Source organism: Tursiops truncatus, chromosome 3 (genome assembly GCF_011762595.2).
Source record: "Tursiops truncatus isolate mTurTru1 chromosome 3, mTurTru1.mat.Y, whole genome shotgun sequence".
NCBI classification, from domain to species: domain Eukaryota; kingdom Metazoa; phylum Chordata; class Mammalia; order Artiodactyla; family Delphinidae; genus Tursiops; species Tursiops truncatus.
The window spans coordinates 156,926,483-156,948,034 of NC_047036.1; the positions used below are offsets into that span (position 1 = coordinate 156,926,483).

At 45.2% G+C, this 21,552-nt stretch overlaps 1 protein-coding gene across 4 annotated transcripts in view; it reads left to right on the forward strand.

Annotated features, from left to right (window-relative positions):
* ZNF496 (zinc finger protein 496) overlaps positions 1–7,328 on the forward strand; it is a 40,744-nt gene extending 33,416 nt beyond the window's left edge. For all 4 annotated transcript variants that reach the window (XM_033853747.2, XM_033853746.2, XM_073802961.1 and 1 more), the window contains exon 10: positions 3,913–7,328. In XM_033853747.2, the coding sequence (XP_033709638.1) occupies positions 3,913–4,667 (755 nt within the window). In that variant the 3' untranslated portion in view covers positions 4,668–7,328. The remainder of the gene's footprint in view (positions 1–3,912) is intronic.
* The last annotated feature ends 14,224 nt before the right edge of the window (positions 7,329–21,552 follow it).

A 21,552-nucleotide genomic window follows, 5' to 3' on the forward strand; every position in this document is an offset into this window, starting at 1 on the left:
TCTTCTTATAAAGGTACTAATCCCATCACAAAGCTCCCACCTTCAAGACCTCATATAAACCTAATTACCTTCCAAAGGCCCCACCTCCCATACCATCACATTGGGAGTTAGTGCTTCGACATACAGATTCTGGGGGGGTACACAAACTCTTGGCCCATAACAGGTACTATGATGTCTCCATTCTGCAGCTGGGACCCCCAAGCTGAAGTCTCTTGCCCAGGTAGCGTCTGACACTCACAGGCTGAGTATCAGACTGAGGATCTGAACCCATGTTATAGGGCTCCAGGCCCATGCTCTTAATTCCACATTCGCTTGCCTTTTCTAAGACTTAGTAGAAACTCAAAATTGTGGGGCTCAATCTGTTGCCTCTTAGTATTTGTACATAATTCCTCCTGTTTTTTAACTTTGTTTCTGTGGGTTTTTAGGACCCACATAAGGACTTTTTAGGACTTTTAGGACATAAATGGTTTTCTAAAAACGTTTTTAGTGTGTAAATGCAGTTCTTCATCTCTTTTTTGATTTTGTGTCTTGCTTAAGAAAGCCTCCGCCTCCTAACATTATAAGAATATATTAGTTATAGTGCGTTTCTTTATTTTTTAAAATCTAGCTTCCTGTCCTCCCTGCTTCTCTCCTTAGCACCCCCAGCTGACAGGGAATAATTCATTCCCAGGCCACAGATTGCCCTTCTTGAGGAATTAGCCATCAACCTGGTCATGGGCTTTCTCCCCCTGAAAACACACAGCAGCCTGGTTGTTCCCTGGCCATGGGACAGCACAGCCAGAGGCTTTGGTATGCAGCACCCACCCCCCCCCACCCCAAGTTGAGCTCAATTCCCCTGAACCTTGATCTACGTTATCTCTCGGTTTTAAATTTTTCTCCTGTAAGACAGAGATAATAGTCATAGCTACCTTGTGGAATTATGATTGTTGAGGATTAAATGATTTAATACATGTAAAAGCACTTACACCAATAACTTCCCTGTTTTCTCTACCATTATCCTCACAGCCAATTCAGCCTCCCTCTGCCCTTCTCTCCACCCGCCGTACCCCTTGCACTCATCAGTGCTGAGCTGAGCCAGCCCTGGTGTTACTCTTTCTCTGTGGTGTTTTGGGCAACACATCTATGAGTTTCATCTCATCTGCTAGGAATTCTTTACACTGTTGTGTCAATGGCACACAGCACTATTGTTGATTTATTTCCCCCCTTTTAGAAACTATGCATCTATTTTTGGTCACTTCATCTGATTTAAGGGGATGTCATCCTATATGCACTGTATTAGTCTCCTAGGACAGCTGTAATAAAGTACCACAGACTGGGAGGCTCGAACAACAGAAATTGATTTTCTCAACATTCTGGCAGCTTAGAAGATTGAGATCAAGGTTTCAGTAGAGTAGGTTTCTCCTGAGGCCTCTCTTCTTGGTTTGTAGATAGCTGTCTTCTCCCTGTGTTTTCACATGCTCATCTCTCTGCATGTCTGCGTCCTAACCTCCTCTTCTTACAAGGATACCTGTTGGATTAGGTCCTGCCCTGTTGACTTCATTTTAACATAATTACCTCTTTTTTAAAAAATTATTTATTCATTTATTTAATATTTGGCTGCATTGGGTCTTCGCTGCTGCATGCGAGCGGGGGCTACTCTAGTTGCTGCGAGCGGGGGCTACTCTTTGTTGCAGCATGCGGGCCCAGTAGTTGTGGCTCACAGGATCTAGAGCGCAGGCTCGGTAGTTGTGACGCACGGGCTTAGTTGCTCCGTGACATGTGGGATCTTCCCGGACCAGGGCTAGATCCTGTGTCCCCACATTGGCAGGCAGATTCTTAACCACTGTGCCACCAGGGAAGCCCCCACTTAATTACCTCTTGAAAGACCTTATCTCCAAATATAGTCACATTCTGAGGTGCTAGGGGTTAAGACTTCAACATAACGTATTTTTAAGAGGAAGAGGATGCAGTTCAGCCTATAACACTTCACCCTCTGTTCCCCCATGATTCATGCTTCTCATATGCAAACTACATTCACCCTATCCCAACACTCCTTAACCTATTCCAGCATCATCAAGATTTAATCTAAATCAGGTTTGGGTGAAATTCAAGGTGTACTCACTTCCAGCTGTGAACCTGTGAATCCAGACATCGAGTTATGTGCTTCCAAAATGCAATGGTAAGACAGGCAGAGAGTAGACACTCTCATTCCAAAAGGGAAAGATTGAAAAGAAGAAAGGCTGATGGCTCCCAAGCAAGCCTGAATCCTAGCAGGGCAAATTCCGTTAGATTTTAGGGCTTGAGATTCATCTTTGGCTCAGTGCTGTGTCCACACTCTGGGCCTGTGGATGCAGTGGCAGTCCTGTCAACCTCTGAACTGCCTTTGGGGCTGGTCTTCCTTTTCCTTCAAGGTTGATGCATGTTTGCAGCCAGATAGCTCTATTAGTTTGTTCTGGAAGTCTGAGAGCCTTGCTTCAGTTCATCCTATCTCCTTCCTTTTTATTCCAAGATGGCAGTGTTTCGGCTCATATAATGTTCTTAGAAACACTGTAGGCCTCCCATGCAGTTTACAGTAGCTCAGACCATTCCTGGATTATCTCATCTCCATTCCTGGCTTCCGAGAAGGTTGATTGGATCCAAGGTTGTCCTGCCACACCCTTGGTGTTCTCCCAGAATATACTTTCTCATTTTTTGCAGTATAGGTAGACTGAAAATTTTCTAAATCTTCAAGTCTTCCCTTCCCACTCCCCAGTCTCACATTCTACCCAGTCCCCCTCACACTTGTCTTGTGATGTATGGACAGATACCCCCATGGACTCTGCCCCTCCCATTGTCTCTCCTGCTCTCTGTGGCTTTGGGTCTTCCTGCTATGCTCTGTCTGGTTTCACCTGCTCTCACATTCCCTAAGCTGCCAGAACTCTCCTCTCTCCAGCAATTAAGTCCAGAATAACCATATTCCTACTAATATCTTGAAGGGCCTGGCACCACTGCCCCCCCCACCCCTGTTTTAGACCTGAGCCCCACATTTCACAAAAGTGAGGAAACAGTCCTGAGGAGAGCTGCGCAGTGGGCTCTGGGCTGCAGGCCAGGACTTCATACCAGGTTCCCCAGTGCCCACCCACTTCCTCCCCACGGTACAGCTTTCCAACATCACGGGCTTGGGATCCATTGAACGAGCTTCTTCTAGTCAGTTTATAAAGTGCAGGACATCTCTACGCATCACCACTAGTGGCTGTCGGTGGGCCTCTGATACGACACTGAGAGGGAGAGATGATCCTGGGCAGTCTGGGACCGTTGAACAGCTCTGACATCACAGCAGGGCTCAACTCCCCTTCAGCCCTGAGCCCTTGGGCACATCACCCGAGTTTGCCTAAGTTTATAATGTGGCAAATAAGGTATCACTGGGTGTGTCCAGGAGCAAATGGGACTGGGCACGTCAGAAGTCTTGCACGATCCCTGGGGCATTTAAGTGCTCAGAGTATGGTAGCTGGCAGCTTCCTGGCAGTCTGTTTATAGAATATAGTGTCTTCCTCTCTCTCAAGGCTTTTAATGTACCCTGACAGATTTTTCCCCATGCCTGGTTAAGGAAGTCAAGGTTACGTGATGTGTAAATGCTCAAGACTTACATGCAGACTCTTAGAGCTTGGAGGGGTCTCAGTGGCTAGAAAAAAATATATATATATATTGGGTCTGGGGGCTTAGGAGAAAAAGGTAGGGAAGAGGGAGAGAGGAGAAAGAGGTACCGAGGATATGTTGGCACAGTGTGGCTAAGGGTTTCCTTGCCACTAGATAACACCAGAGGTATCTGCAACCGGAAGATCCCTTGCAAAAATGTGGGTTCCTGGACCCACGCTGAACCTTCCTGGGTAGGGTTCGTAGGGGCTAGAGTGTGGCCTGGGCAGCACCACTGACCTCCATGTTGCTTTCTGGTAGCCGGAGGTGATGCACCATTTCCCGACAACAGCCTGGATGAGGAGGTGACCATCGAGATTGTTCTTTCCAGCTCTGGGGACGAGGACTCCCAGCTCGGCCCCTACTGCACAGACGAGCTGCAGAGCCCCACGGAGAAGCAGCACAGCCTCCCTACCTCCCACCGGAGCGGCCCTGAGTCAGGGGGTGAGGTGCAGACCTCCTCCAAAAAGTCCTATGTGTGCCCGAACTGTGGCAAAATCTTCCGCTGGAGGGTCAACTTCATCCGGCACCTGCGGAGTCGCAGGGAGCAGAAGCCACACGAGTGCTCGGTGTGCGGGGAGCTGTTCAGTGACAGCGAGGACCTAGATGGGCACCTGGAGACCCACGAGGTCCAGAAACCTTTTAGGTGCGGTGCCTGTGGGAAGAGCTTCCGCCTCAACTCCCACCTGCTCTCCCACAGGCGGATACACTTGCAGCCAGACAGACTCGAGCTACTGAAGAAGAGAGAGCAGGAGGCATCGGGGACCGTGGGCGGGGATTCCGACGCCCTACTGGCAAAGGGCAAGGCCAAGCTGCGCTTCCAGTGCTGTGACTGCGGGAAGGTGTTCCAGCGTCCCGACCAACTGGCCCGGCACCGCAGTAGCACTCATGTGGACAAGTCCCGGCCCTTTCAGTGCCGGTACTGCGTCAAAAGCTTTTCCCAGAACTCTGACCTTCTCCGCCACCAGCGCCTGCACATGAAGCGCCGGTCCAAGCAGGCGCTGAACTCCTACTGAGTCACGGGCGCACACGTTTTTGGGTGCAGCTCTAGCCTGGGTAGAGCACATCCCGCTCGTGCTCGGTTCCAGACTCCTCCCCAGGACGGAGACCACATCCTCCTGACCTTTACTCTCAGGTAGAAATGAGATCGTGGCCAGTTGAGCATCCGTTCTGTCTCTGCTGTGCCAGAAGCTGGGAGGGCGTGTCACCACCAGCTTTGACTTGCCCAGTGTTATCGGGTCTAGGAGAACCCTGTCCAGTGCTTCCCAAGCGGTGGAGGGACCGGGGCGCCCCCTACTGCAGTGACCCCTTGTCGGGGGGGGCGGGGGCGGTCTGTCCCTTACCAGCTAACTTTCAGTATACTCCCATCCTGTGCTGTCTGAATTCCCACCCCACCCTGAGGTCTGGAGGTAACTGTACTTTCTGCCTGACAGCAAGAAGCTGCAGATGAGGTGATGGGTTAGGAGGAAGGCAGGAAGGCGGGGTGGGACCCGTGGGCACAAGGGCAGTAGGGCCAAGCACACCAGACCATGTCATGTCATCAGAAGTCTGAGTCCTGGTCACCATCTGGTCCACAAGAGCACCTCACAATTATGAGATGGCCCTTTCAGGCTCAGAAACCTTGGTGGGGGGCTTTACAGCTTTTTGCCAAATGGAAACCTTTTATTTGTGAGGGTGGCTGGTTATTAGGGATTGTGAGCTCATGGAAGGCAAAGCCCACATTTTAAACTGTATGTTGGCACACGCTCCCCAAAGTGTCCTTTCTTTGTACCCTGAAGGTCCTTGGTGTATGCTTGTGGGTTAGAAGTGAAGTCATCGTCGTTTGAAAGGCACTTAAGTTTCCTTTCCCATTGGGTCGTGTCTAGGAAAGGGGAGCTCAGCTCCAGTGAATGAGAGGTTCCTTGGCTGGGTGAACTGAGCAGGGGAAACAACAGAACCTTTGGTGAAGTCATTCTCTACATTATATATTAACTTAGTGTGCCAGTTGTATTAGTTCCTTAGGGCTGCTGTAACAAAGTACCAAAAACTGGATGGCTTAGAACAACAGAAATTCATCGTCTCAGTCCTGGAGGCCAGAAGTCCAAGATCAGGGTGTCAGCAGGGTTGGTTTCTTGTAAAGGAAGGATCGGCTCCATGCCTCTCCTTTAGCCTCAGTGGTTACTGACTATTGTTGATATCCTTTGTCTTGTTGAAGCATTACCCCATCTCTACCTTCATCTTTACATGGTGCTCCTGTGTATGTGTCTGTCTCCAAATTTTCCCTTTTTATAAAGACACTAGTCATATTGGATTAGGGCCTACCCTACTGTTTCCAGTATGTTCCCATCTTAACTAATTGTATCTGCAATGACCCTATTTCCAAATAAGGTCACATTCTGAGGTACTGGGGTTAGGACTTCAACATGAATTTGGGGGGGATGGGGAGACACAGTTTAACCCATAAAACTAGATAATCCTGAGGTTCTGCTGTCATTGCCAATTCACAGGTGAGTCAATACAAACTTGGGCTAGCTTACTCTCAGTTCTATTGGAAGCAGGATTCAGATCCAAGCTTCTGCTCCCAGGGTGGATGTCCTCTGCACATAGCCTTTAAATTTCATTGCGTGGGGTTCTGGGCTGGGAGTGACCACTGGTAGTGAAACCGCAAGCAATGAAAACCACGGTCTTGTTCCTGGCAGACTGGCCAGGTTGGCGCAGCTCAATGATGAGAAAGCACAGAGGCTATAGAGTATCAGTGACTAAATCAGAAAGCCAGCCACCAGGCATGCGTTACGTATTTGTATGTCGGGTCCCATTAGCAGGCAGTAAGGCTGGGCAAATGAATGCAAGGCCCTTTGTTCCTTGTCAGCCACTTCATTGTCACGTTGAGAGACACTGCTGCCACAAACTCAGTGAAAGAGTTACACGGTTTTATAGTTACGATTACTGTGTGTAGATTCATCTACATACCCAGGAACAGTAAATGCAATAAAATAATTTGGTCATAACCCTGAACAAGAAATAAACTATTGAGGCTCTTTGTTTTCTACATAGTTTGCCTCTTGGATTGATCTGCCAGGAAAAGGGAAAAATATGAATCTTGAAGGCCAAGGGAGGGGAAAATTCCAAATAGAACCCAGATTCCGTGTACATTTACCCCACCCACCTGTGCACTCTTGCCCAAGGATTCCATTAAGAGGGGAGGTTATGATCCCAAGAGGAACACTACTTAGTGTATTTTATCTGAAAATCTTAAGTAAGAAAGAAAGGGAATGTGACAGAATTGAAACCTTGGGGGACGCTGTGCATCGTTCAGTACCCACCAAATATTGTGAGGGAGTCCCCCATTCACTTACGCAAACCTGACCAAGGTACTTAGCTAATCAGAAGGTTACCTTCCCCCTGGATTCGGAAACCCTACTGGGTGATGCAACTCAAATCCCAGGTTCTTCCCATGCAGAAGAATCAATGCGGTTACCTGCTCTGGAGAAAGCTCCTCCGGAAGATAGGAGAACTGACTGACTTACTCCCTTCCCACCCTCCCTGGGTAGCTGGGCAGACAGGGGAGCTATGTTTCTACCTTGCCGTGGATGTTCAGAGGCCCCACATCTGAAGAACATCTGTCCTCCCTGTTCATCTGATCCCTTGGCATTGTTCCCATAAATCCACAGGTGCATAATAAAATTCGACTCACTGAATTCATATTTGCGTTTGACTTTTCATTTTAGTTTAAAAAGTAACAAGTAGCACAGCTGAGAGAGATGGTCCGTTGGCCTGACAAAGAGAAGTTGAGGTGGGAGGATGCTGAAAATGGCCCTCTGGATGTCAGGCATCACCTTGTGAAACTTCTGGGCCTCAGATAGATAGTTCTGGTCATCTGATCTGACTTCTCTAGAGGAGAGAGGAAGTAACTGCTTCTTTACACCAGGGATGGGATGAACTTCTGGTAACACCATAGCTGTTTCACCCAACCTCTGCCATTTTCATATAGCCTCTGTCTCCAGACCTCTTGCCACTGGGAAAAACAAAGATAAAGCCAGTGGTGGGAAGGTCCCTTGCTATTCTTAAGTCAAATCATGGCACAAGTGGAAGAGAAGGCACAAGTTTGTGCCTACCTTGGACTTGGAGATTGGTCCTGGTTGCTTTTCTCCTGTGAGATAGTTTCCCTACTCTACCAAAAGCAGAGTTTTGATCAGGCACAAACACTTCTGCTTGCAGCGTAATGGAGGGAATTTGATGACATTTCTGTCAATTCCCCAGTTCCGTCAAATAAACCCAGGTGCATTTTCTATTAGTAACAAAAGTTGATACTGTTTTGTCTTATAAGGAATGGTCAATGCCTACAAGTGCTCCAATGCAAACAAGCCTACAGATTAGGTAACATGCATAAGAAGGCAGCTTAGCCGGCAAAGGAGCATTGGGAGGAAGACTGGATGACCAGGCTCTCCTGCAGCCCTGCCCCACACCTAAGGCACCCAGCATCTGCAGGCTGGTTATTAGGGATCATAAGTTCATCAAGGGCAAAGCCCTGGGGTTCCATCCGTACCTTTTGACCATCCCATACAGATTAGGAATTTTATCCTCCCTCTGAACCATAGCCAACAACGAGAGCACCATGATTAATGTGCGTATAATCACCAGAGTACGCTGCAGTATTATGAAATCCCCATAAGATGCAGAACTCTCTTAAGAAATGGAAAAGCAGATTCACACATTAATGAGAAGGGCCAGTCTTCACTCGCGTATCTTGGCCATAGCTAAGGAGATCACAAGCAGATTGGTAACCCCCTCAAGACAAAGGGCTGTCTCCTCAGCACACTAATAAATGGCAGGGGATTGCCCTTTTCCCATCACCCGCTAAAAAACGGTTTGGTACAAGTCATGTCTGTACTAGCCTATTATGTACAGGTCTTGCTACATCTTGTCAAAATGTAAAGGGGCCAGGATACCTGCCCTGAAAACGTTGCAGGTCAGAAAAGGTGCAGACTTAATAGTTGGGGTAAATCAATCCCACCCAAATCAAGCTGGATCACCTTTGAAAGTGTCTGTGTGCTCTGAGATGGGGGCCTGCTTCCAACCCACTGAAGGTAAATTCAGAGTGATTTCTAGATTTTTAAAAAAATAAATTTATTGGGCTGCCCTGGTGGCACAGTGGTTGAGAGTCCACCTGCCGATGCAGGGGACACGGGTTCGTGCCCCGGTCCTGGAAGATCCCACATGCCACGGAGCGGCTGGGCCCGTGAGCCATGGCCGCTGAGCCTGCGCGTCCGGAGCCTGTGCTCCGTAACGGGAGAGGCCACAACAGTGAGAGGCCCGCGTACCGCAAAAAAATAATAATAATAAATTTATTTATTTTATTTATTTATTTTTGGCTGTGTTGGGCCTTCGTTGCTCCACGCAGGCTTTCTCTACTTGCAGGGAGTGGGGGCTACTCTTTGTTGCGGTGCGCGGGCTTCTCATTGTGGTGGCTTCTCTTGTTGCAGAGCACGGGCTATAGGTGCGCGGGCCTCAGTAGTTGTGGCTCGCGGGCTCTAGAGCACAGGCTCAGTAGTTGTGGCGCACGGGCTTAGTTGCTCCGCGGCATGTGGGATCTTCCCGGACCAGGGCTCGAACCCGTGTCCCCTGCACTGACAGGCAGATTCTTAACCACTGCGCCACCAGGGAAGTCCTAGATATTTTTAAGTGTTTCTCTGAGTAAATATTTTGGAAAAGAAGATTTGAAGTGGAAAAGAGTATAAGCTCATATTGAAATCATATCAACACAGCATCTTCAGCAAACAATGACTCATCAAGTTGCAGGTAGGGGGTGGGGTTGCTAAGAGTGGCTGGACCAAATTCATCTTGGTCTCCTTTTTTACAACTCATATTTTTCTAAAATGGCTTGGCTGACGTCCAGATGATATTCTGTGGTCATGATCTAAAAATTTCACTAGCAACTTTCTTTTTTATTTTTATTTTTTTTGCGCTACACGGGCCTCTCACTGTTGTGGCCTCTCCCGTTGCGGAGCACAGGCTCCGGACGCGCAGGCTCAGCGGCCATGGCTCACGGGCCCAGCCGCTCCGCGGCATGTGGGATCTTCCCAGACTGGGGCACGAACCCACGTCCCCTGCATCGGCAGGCGGACTCTCAACCACTGCGCCACCAGGGAAGCCCACTAGCAACTTTCTTTAACCATCTGCTCAAGAAGCCCAAAGTCTAACAGATGTGCATTCGACAAATTTATATAAGGAGAACCAGGTGCACCGGCAAAGATGGCCACTGAGATGAAAGATCCAGGGGCCTCAGCGTCCTTAAGGCTGTCTCCTGTACCTGTGGAGATTTTCACGTAGCTGCCTTTGGTGACAGCAGAGAACTTCGGCTCAGGCACACTCTCTGTCCTTTGAGAAGGTGCTAGGCAGGTGGGCAGTGTTGGGGTTCTGAGAGGGTAGGCATAGACCCACCTTGTAGTTGAGTAGGAGAGGGTGGACAGATACCTGGTATATTCTGTCAATGTTTTCTCCCCTGCTAATCACCCACCAAGAACTGAGACCTCATTGTGTTTACCTGTTTACATTGCCAGCTCAGTATCTGAATCAAAATGGGATATTGATAACGTGCGGTATAAGGTGCACCTTGTCAATTCTGCCCTCCCAAGAGAGACTGGACTCCTATTGGAGCAGGAGCTTGGAAACCAGCTTTTCCAGGTGCTGAGAAGAGCCTGCTGCTATCATAACGCCAGTTCTCTGACACCAACTGGTTGTCCACTGTGGACAGGGAGTGTTGCCTGCCATTCTAGTAAACAAGGATCAAGCCATCGGCCACGGCAGCCCTGCCCCTCCCTCCCCGACTTGTGCGCCCTGAGGGGAATACAGGATAGAGAAAAACAGGGACTTCCCTGGCAGTCCAGTGGTTAAGACTCCGCACTTCCAACACAGGGGGTGTGGGTTCGATCCCTGGTTGGGGAGCTAGAATCCCACATGCCAAGGTTAGAGAAAAACAGGAAGCATGATGTGCTTTGGATACTGGCCCTATAGAGTTAAGATGCTTATCTAAGGAATAAATTCAATGAGCCCAGATTCTTGCATCTTCCCTTACAGAGAAAAGTGTTAAAATCATTAATTTGAGGTGTCTGCTTTTGTGATTAGCAGTAATAAATGCAGTCACTCTCCCACTAGGACGGACAATCTGAGAATATGGAACACATGATTTTTGGTTTTGTTACTCTTTTGGGTGAAGGTGAGATTTTTCTGAGCTGGGTTTTAAGTGGCAGAGGGAAGCAGATTCCTTTTTTGCAACTTTTCATGGTCACTTGGGAAAGAGAAGTCTGAGACAGAAGATTGTCTGAAGCCAGACAGCCTCTTTCTCCCTAAACCTGAGCTGATCTCCTCGGCCTTGAGAAGGGGCCCTCCAGGGGATATCAGTGCTCTAGGCCATGTGCTCCACACCCCCTCCCCCACCCATGTTTGGGTCACAAGATGTGGCTGAAGAAGACAGAACCACAACCCAGGCTGAGTTTCAGGCTCTGGATAGCAAAGGTGAAGTTGAAACTGAGCAGGACCCTGTGGGGCCCTCCTGGGCACAAAAGCCTTTCTGTGTCCCCCCGTTTCTTATTTGTAGGAAATAGGCTTCATTCGGCCTCCTTGACCTTCCCTGAGTCAAAAGGGCAGATTCAAACAGTTGCTAATCAAGGGAAGGGAGAAGAATGAGGAAACAAGGAAGGAGCTGTCAATAAACAATAGTGCAGTGTTGGGGCAGGGTCCCAGTTCCTCCTCAAGGAATATACATAACAATATCTTTGAGTTCTTCTGATGGAACTAAGGCTCCAACCCAGGTGGAAGATGGTAAGTTCATGCTGAGCACAAGATTCCTGGAATACTGCCCAGTTTCCTCAGCACCAACCAATCAGAAGAAAGTCACACACCCTGCAGCCTCACCCCAAATTTTGCCTATGAAAACATCCCCCCCCCAGAAAAGAACAGAAAACAAAAAAAGACAAAACAACTTTTCCTCCTAAACCATTGCGGAGCTCAGGGGTTTTGAGCATAGGCTACCCATTCTCTTTGCTTGACCCTGCAATAAACGTTTCTCTGCTCCAAACGCTGATGTTTCAGTTTATTTGGCGTCTGTGCATCAAGGACACAAATTGTGTTCAGTAACAAAGTCATGATAAATCCAGGGAAGAAAAAAAAAGTCATTTTTAATGAAAAGGCCCTGGTCGGCTTTGAAATAGGTTAAGGGTGACATATAAAGGAAGGGGGCAGGGCACAACCATTAAAAGAATGACACAACCATTAAGAAGAACAGGAAACTGGTTAGAACTTACTAGGTCCAAGATGGCGGAAGATTCAAATTCCAGTAGACCTTGAGCCTCATTATACGCTCATTGTAATACATTAGCATCTAAATGACACACCCACAGGTGCCATGACAGTTCCGAGGCCGACCATAAAAGGCCGAAACGTGGGCGGTGGCCCAGATCCTGGAAATCTCTGCCCTTTCCCCAAAATAGTTGGAATAATCCTCCCACTCGTTAGTCTATGAAATTACCCAACTCATAAAAGCTAACCGCTCCCACACCTCGGGGCCACCCTCACTTTCTAAGACCCTGACCTCATGCCCTGGGGTCACCTCTCTTGCCTTCTGAGATGGCCCATACTCTGTCTATGGAGTGTGTATCTCTCTAAATAAACCTACTTTAACTTTACTTCGGCTCCCTCCTGAATTCTTTCCTGTGTGAAGCCAAGGACTCTCACTTGGCGACCCGTCCCGGGGACTCACTCGAGACCTGGGACATGACCATTTTCTTGTGTCCCATTTTTCCTAGAACGTGGGGAAGAGACTTCATGAGAAGAGGACTTCTTTTACCTGGAAACACCTAGGAGTTGCCTTCACTCCTCATCCCTCTCCTTTGCTCCCTTGGTGGCTGTGAGGGACTCTTATAAAAGTCCAGATGACTTTGGCTTGGCAGCTGTGGGCAATAGATGACATTAACTCTTGGGTGCCACCTATCTATTCCTCAGAGGGACAACTCCCTTTGGGACCCCAAAGTATCACTTTGGGGACTGGTTTATTCCAACAAGGCTACAGCAGAAGCTCCATGGTGGGGTGGGATGGGAGGCAGGGGTGGTCCGTTTCTGGGTATTGTGTATCCTAGTGCACTTTTGTCTTGATAATCAGATCAAACCTCCAACAGTCATGGAAACACTGATATCTTGGAGGTACTCGGCTCTCCCAACTATAATCTCCTGCCCCTCCCTAACCTCTGTCTGTCTTTTTGTCTTGTCTGTCTGTTTTCCAGAAAGGCGTGTGAGTGCAACAGAGGGACCTAGGGAGGAGACCCGACTGGATTCTGGTCTCACCATTCTGCACAGCCCTGAGCATTTTCCTGGGAGTCTTTTAACTGCTATGAGCCTCAGGAGTCTGCTCAGTGACCTGCACGGGCAGAGGCACAGCTGTGCCTGCCAAGCTTGTAACCTGAGCTCACCCCTGCATCATCTGACCTAGAAAGGGAAAGGTACACACATAAGTTGTGCAAGATTTTATGTGAACCTCGACATGCCCCTCCCTTTGGTAGATGGTAACCCAAGAAGCAGGAAAAAAGGCTCAGGAATTTCCCTATAACTGGAAGAAACTTGTGTATTTACCTCTTATGGCAATTGGAAGAGCTTTGCCCATGTTAACTCATTTAATCTTCACAATTATTTAGCAAAATAGGCACAATTATTACCCTCATTTTATGGATAAGGCATGGAGTGGTTAAGGAATTTGATTAGGGACACACAGCTGACCCAAGATTCCAATTCAGGCAACCTGTATAGGTAGTCCGGGCTTTTCATAGTGTGCTGAGTTATTGCTCACTAAGGCATTAAGCAACAAATTCCACAAATGATTTTTAAATTACTGCTGTGGTAAAGGCTACAGACAAGAAATGCAGAGAGAAGATACAGGGAGGTATTCCTTAGTCTATGAGGTCAGGGAAGGCTTCCATGAGAAGTAACTTTGAAAGTGAGATGTGGCAGATGAATAAAAAGTAGCAGGAAAGCGGGCTTCCCTGGTGACGCAGTGGTTGAGAGTCCGCCTGCCGATGCAGGAGACACGGGTTCGTGCCCTGGTCCGGGAAGATCCCACATGCCGTGGAGCGGATGGGCCCACGAGCCATGGCCGCTGAGCCTGCGTGTCCAGAGCCTGTGCTCCACAACAGGAGAGGCCACAACGGTAAGAGGCCTGCGTACTGCAAAAAAAAAAAAAAAAAAATAGCAGGAAAAAGGGAGGGCACAGGAATTTCCACATCTGGTAGGACAGAGGGGAATAGGCCAGAGTAGCACCAGACCCCATACTTCACCTTGAGAGTCCATTTGGATAAGGATGTGACATATCTAATTTTGTGTTTTCTAAGATGGTTCTGCTGCAGTGGAGTGAAGGGGAAGGAGTACTGGGGCTACTGGAGAGGGGCAGCAGGTACAGGGGAGATAGTGAGGTATAGGGGAGGGGCAGTACAGTTCAGTGTAAGGCAGTACAGTATACAGGAAGGGCAGTGAGTTTTAGTGGTGCAGAGGAGTGGCAGTGAGTTTTAGGAGAGAAACAGTGGGGCAGTGGGGTGCAGAGGAGGGACAGTGGGATACATTGTAGGGGCAGTGAGTTTTAGGGTAGGGACAGTGAAGTCAGGGGAAGCGGGCAGTGCTGGGGATTTGGGGGAGGTGAGTTTCAAAGCTATTGAGCTAGGACAACTGAGATACCCATCAGGAGCTGCTAACAGCAACAGAGGTGCAGAGAAGTAGAGAGATCTGAGAAATATGTGGGAAGTAAGCAGGGGAGAACTTCCCAGTTTCTGACTTGAACAGAAGGGTGATATTTTGAGGAGGAAGGAATATTTCCGCATGAGTTCGGCATGAGACTTGCTGAGTTTCAGGGTAGCCACAGGGAGGGGCAGCAGGATATGCACATCTGGAAATCAGGGAGAACTTCAGGCTGCAGGGGAAACACTTGTCACTGTAATTAAAGGTGTGAGAGTAAATGAGATGGCCATGGGAGAAATCACATAAGAGACCCTGGATGGAGAGTCCTAGGAAACATCTATATTTAAAAGCCTCTGTCCATACCATCAACCAAGAAAAAGGCAGAAGGCTGCAAATTAGAAAAGAGTTTACTTGGAGTCTTAGAAATTGCAATTCAGGAGATAGATTCAGGTAAAACCCAAAGAGTTTTCTGGAAAAGAAAGAGTCAGTGGCTTATAAAGGCAAAAGCCACAGAGCTGTTAAAGTTGTCTGGCAAGAATTATGATTAACTCTGATACAAGAAAGAAAATATTTGATGGGTTAGCTGAAGATGGTGGAGTAGAAGGACATGTGCTCACCCCCTCTTATGAAAACACCAGAATCACAACTAATGGCTGAAAAACCATCAAAAAAAACCCAAAAACACTGGAACCTACCAAAAAAGACACCCTAGATCCAAAGACAAAGAAGCCACAATGAGGCAGTAGGAGGGGCACAATCATGGTATAATCACATACCTGCCAGGTGGGTGACACACAGACTGGAACACAATTATACAACAGAAATTCTCCCACTAGAGTGGAAGTTCTGAGTCCCATGTCAGGCTTCCCAGCCTGGGGGTCTGGCAATGCGAGGAGGAATCCCCAGAGAATCTGGCTTTGAAGGCTGTGGGATTCATTTGCAGGACTTCCATAGGACTGGGGGAGACAAAAACTCAACTCTTGGGGGGCACACACAAAGTCTTGTGAGCACTAGGACCCAGGGGAAAAAAGCAGTGACCCCACAAGTGACTGGCCAGACCTACCTGCTAGTATTGGAGGGTCTCCTGCAGAGGTGGGGGGGTGGGGTGGGGGGTGGTGTCTGTGGCTCACTGCAGGGACAAAGACATTGGGAATAGCAATTCTGGGAAGTACTCATTGGTGTGAACCTTCCTGGAGACTGCTATTAGCCCCACAAAACAGCCTGTAGGCTCCAGAGCTATGTAGCCTTAGGTCAAACAACCAACAGGGAGGGAACACAGCCCCACCCATCATCAGAGAAGTAGATTAATGCTTTACTGAGCATGGCCTTGCCCACCAGAGGGACAAGACCCAGCTCTACCCACCACTAGTCCCTCCCATCTGGAAGCTTGCACAAGTTTCTTAGATAGCCACATCCACCAAAGGGTGGACTGCAGAAGTAAGAACTACAATCCTGCAGTCTGTGGAATAAAATCACAATCACAGAAAGTTAGACAAAATGAAACAGCAGAAGGTTATGTCCCAGATGAAGGAACAAGATAAAACCCCAGAAAAGCAACTAAGTGAAGTGAAGATAGGCAACGTTCTGGAAAAAGAATTCAGAATACTGATAATGAAGATGATCCAGGATCTCAGAAAAAGAATAGAGGCAAGGATTGAGAAGGTGCAAAAAATGTTTAACAAAGACCTAGAAGAACTAAAGAACAAAGAGAGATGAACAGTACAATAAATGAAATGAAAAATACACTAGAAGGAATCAATAGCTGAATAACTGAGGCAGAAGAATGGATAAGTGACCTGGAAGACAGAATGGTGGAAAACACTGCCATTGAACAGAATAAAGACAAAAGAATGAAAAGAAATGAAGACAGTCTAAGAGACCTCTGGGACAACATGAAATGCACCAACATTCACATAATAGGGGTCCCAGAAGGAGAAGACAGAGAGAAAGGACCTGAGAAAATATTTGAAGAAATAATAGCTGAAAACTTCCCTAATGTGGGAAAGGAAACAGTCACCCAGAGAGTCCCAGGCATGATAAAGCCAAGAAGGAACACACTGAGACACATAGTAATCAAATTGACAAAAATTAAAGACAAAGAAAATATTTTAAAAGCAACAAGGGAAAAACGACAAAAAACATACAAGGGAACTCCCATAAGGTTATCAGCTGATTATTCACCAGACACTCTGCAGGCTAGAAGGGAATGGCAGGATATATTTAAATTGATGAAAGGGAAGAACCTACAACCAAGGTTACTCTAACCAGCAAGGATCTCATTCAGATTTGACAAAGAAATCAAAAGCTTTACAGAAAAGCAAAAACTAAGAGGACTCAGCACCACCAAACCAGCTCTACAACAAATGCTAAAGGAACTTCTCTAAGTGGGAAACACAAGAGAAGAAAAGGACCTACAAACACACACCCAAAACAATTAAGGAAATGGTCATAGGAACATACATATCGATAATTGCCTTAAATGTGAATGGATTAAATGCTCCAACCAAAAGACACAGGCTTGCTGAATGGACACAAAAACAAGACCCATATATATGTTGTCTACAAGAGACCCACTTCAGACCTAGGGACACATACACACTGAAAGTGAGGGGATGGAAAAAGATATTCCATGCAAATGGAAATCAAAAGGAAGCTGGAGTAGCAATACACATATCACATAATATAGACTTTAAAATGAAGAATGTTACAAGAGACAAGGAAGGATACTACATAGTGATCAAAAGATCAATCCAAGAAGAAGATATAACAATTATAAATATATATGCACCCAATATAGGAGCACCTCAATACATAAGGCAACTGCTAACAGCTGTAAAAGAGGAAATTGACAGTAACACAATAATAGTGGGGGACTTTAACACCTCACTTACACCAATGGACAGATCATCCAAAGTGAAAATAAATAAGGAAACAGAAGCTTTAAATGGCACAATAGGCCAGATAGGTTTAACTGATATTTATAGGATATTCCATCCAAAAACAGCAGATTACACTTTCTCCTCAAGTGCACACGGAACATTCTCCTGGATAGATCACATCTTGGGTCACAAATCAAGCCCAGTAAATTTAAGAAAATTGAAATCATATCAAGTATCTTTTCTGACCACAACGCTATGAGATTAGAAATGAATTACAGGGGAAAAACGTAAAAAACACAAACACATAGAGGCTAAACTCTACGTTACTAAATAACCAAGAGATCACTGAAGAAATCAAAGAGGAATCAAAAAATACGTAGAGACAAATGACAATGAAAACACGACAATCCAAAACACATGGGATGCGGCAAAAGCAGTTCTAAGAGGGAAATTTATAGCTATACAAGTGTACCTCAAGAAACAAGAAAAATCTCAAATAAACAATCTAACCTTACACCTAAAGGAACTAGAGAAAGAAGAACAAACAAAACCCAAAGTTAGCAAAAGGAAAGAAATCATAAAGATCAGAGCAGAAATAAATGAAATAGAAACAAAGAAAACAATAGCAAAGATCAATAAAACTAAAAGCTGGTTCTTTGAGAAGATAAACAAAATTGATAAACCATTAGCCAGACACATCAAGAAAAAGAGGGAGAGGACTCAAATCACTAAAATTAGAAATGAAAAAGGAGAAGTTACAACAAACACAGCAGAAATACAAAGCATCCTAAGAGACTACTACAAGCAACTCTATGCCAAGCAAATGGACAACTGGGAAGAAATGTACAAATTCTTAGAAAGGTATAACCTTCCATGACTGAACCAAGAAGAAATAGAAAATATGAACAGACCAATCACAAGTAATGAAATTGAAACTGTGGTTAAAAATCTTCCAACAAACAAAAGTCCAGGACCAGATGGCTTCACAGGTGAATTCTATGAAACATTTAGAGAAGAGCTAACACCCATCCTTCTCAAACTCTTCCAAAAAATTGCAGAGGAAGGAACACTCCTAAACTCATTCTATGAGGCCACCATCACCCTGATACCAAAACCAGAAAAAGATACTACAAAAAAAGAAAATTACAGACCAATATCACTGATGAATATAGATGGAAAAATCCTCAACAAAATACGAGCAAACAGAATCCAACAGCACATTAAAAGGATCATACACCACAATCAAGTGGGATTTATCCCAGGGATGCAAGGATTCTTCAGTATATGCAAATCAATCAATGTGATACACCATATTAACAAATTGAAGAATAAAAACCATATGATCATCTCAATAGATACAGAAAAAGCTTTTTGACAAAATTCAACATCCATTTATGATAAAAACTCTCCAGAAAGTGGGCATAGAGGGAACCTACCTCAACATAATAAAGGCTATATATGACAAAACCACAGCAAACATCATTCTCAATGGTGGAAAACTGAAAGCATTTCCTCTAAGATCAGGAACAAGACAATGATGTCCAGTCTCACCACTATTATTCAACATAGTTTTGGAAGTCCTAGCCATGGCAGTCAGAGAAGAAAAAGAAATAAAAGGAATACAAATTGGAAAAGAAGAAGTAAAACTGTCACTGTCTGCAGAAGACATGATACTATACATAGCGAATCCTAAAGATGCCACCAGAAAACTACTAGAGCTACTCAGTGAATTTAGTAAAGTTGCAGGATACAAAATTAATGCACAGAAATCTCTTGCATTCCTATACACTAATGATGAAAAATCTGAAAGAGAAATTAAGGAAACACTCCCATTTACCATTGCAACAAAAAGAGTAAAATACCTAGGAATAAACCTACCTAGGGAGGCAAAAGACCTGTATGCAGAACACTAGAAGACACTGATGAAAGAAATTAAAGATGATACTAACAGATGGAGAGATATACCATGTTCTTGGATTGGAAGAATCAATATTGTGAAAATGACTATACTACCCAAAGCAATCTACAGATTCAATGCAATCCCTAACAAATTACCAATGGCATTTTTTACAGAACTAGAACAAAAAATCTTAAAATTTGTATGGAGATGCAAAAGACCCAGAATAGCCAAAGCCGTCTTGAGGGAAAAAAACGGAGCTGGAGGAATCAGACTCCCTGACTTCAGACTATACTACAAAGCTACAGTAATCAAGACAATATGGTAGTGGCACAGAAACAGAAACATAGATCAATGGAACAAAATAGAAAGCCCAGAGGTAAACCCACGCACCTATGGTCAACTAATCTATGACAAAGGAGGCAAGGATATACAATGGAGAAAAGACAGTCTCTTCAATAAGTGGTGCTGGGAAAACTGGACAGCTACATGTAAAAGAATGAAATTCGAACACTCCCTCACACCATACACAAAAATAAACTCAAGATGGATTAGACACCTAAATGTAAGATCGAACACTGTAAAACTCTTAGGGGAAACATAGGAAGAACACTCTTTGACATAAACCACAGCAAGATCTTTTTTGATCCACCTCGTAGAGTAATGGAAATAAAAACAAAAATAAACAAATGGGACCTAATGACACTTAAAAGCTTTTGCACAGCAAAGGAAACCATAAACAAAATGAAAAGACAACCCTCAGAATGGGAGAAAATATTTAGAAATGAATCAATGGACAAAGGATTAATCTCCAAAATATATAAATAGCTCATGCAGCTCAATATTAAAAAAACAAACAACCTAATCCAAAAATGGGCAGAAGACCAAAATAGACATTTCTTCAAAGAAGACATACAACTGGCCAAGAAGCACATGAAAAGCTGCCCAGCATCACTAATTATTAGAGAAATGCAAATCAAAACTACAATGAGGTATCACCTCACACCAGTTAGAATGGGCTTCATCAGAAAATCTACAAACAACAAATGCTGGAGAGGGTGTGGAGAAAAGGGAACCCTCTTGTACTGTTGGTGGGAATGTAAACTGATACAGCCACTATGGAGAGCAGTATGGAGGTTCCTTAAAAATCTAAAAATAGAATTACCATATGATCCAGCAATCCCACTACTGGGCATATACCCAGAGAAAACCACAATTCAAAAAGACACATACACCCCAATGTTCATTGCAACACTATTTACAATAGCCAGGTCATGGAAGCAACCTAAATGCCCATTGACAGACGAATGGGTAAAGAAGATGTTGTACATATACACAATGGAATATTACTCAGCCATAAAAAGGAACGAAATTGGGTCATTTGTTGAGACGTGGATAGATCTAGAGACTGTCATACAGAGTGAAGTAAGTCAGAAAGAGAAAAACAAATATCGTACATTAACACATGTATTTGGAACCTAGAAAAATGGTACAGATGAACCGGTTTTCAGGGCAGAAATTGAGACACAGGTGTAGAGAACATATGTATGCACACCAAGAGGGGAAAGCCGTGGGTGGGGGTGGGGGTGTGATGAATTGGGCAATTGGGATTGACATGTATACACTGATGTATATAAAATTGATGACTAATAAGAACCTACTGTATAAAAAAATAAATAAAATAAAATTTAAAAAAAAGATTGTACAAACTCTTTTGGGGAAGAAGTAATAAAGTTTAAAAAAAATTAATGGAAATTTACAACTAATATAATTTGACAGTCCCCAAATAATTTTACAGGTTATTTTTCTGAATAAATTCATTGAGAGTTATTACAAATTCTCTGTTATATTTGTTATATTAACCTTTGTAATGTGGTTGGCAAATACAATTGAGTCAATTGTACAAACCAATTATATCTATAGGCTTTTAATTTTTTTCTTTCCATTCATTTTTGCATCTCAGACTCGACTGCTGGAACCTGTGTCTTTTTCTTCAATTAAATTATTGGAAAGTATTTTATTAAACATTGATTATAGATAAATACTCCCTCTTGATCTAAAGTGTCTAACTTTTCTTGTTTTGGTTTTTTTTTTTAGCGGTACGCAGGCCTCTCACTGTTGTGGCCTCTCCCGTTGCGCAGCACAGGCTCCGGATGCGCAGGCTCGGCGGCCATGGTTCACGGGCCCAGCCGCTCTGCGGCATGTGGGATCTTCGCAGACCGGGGCACGAACCGGTGTCCCCTGCATTGGCAGGCGGACTCTCAACAACTGTGCCACCAGGGAAGCCCTTCTTGTTTTTTTTTGTTTGTTTGTTTTTGTTTTTTGGCCATGTCACACAGCATGGGGAACTGCAGCATGCAGGATCTTATTTCCCTGACCAGGGGTTGATCCCATGCCCCCTGAAGTGGAAGTGCAGAGTCTTAAACACTG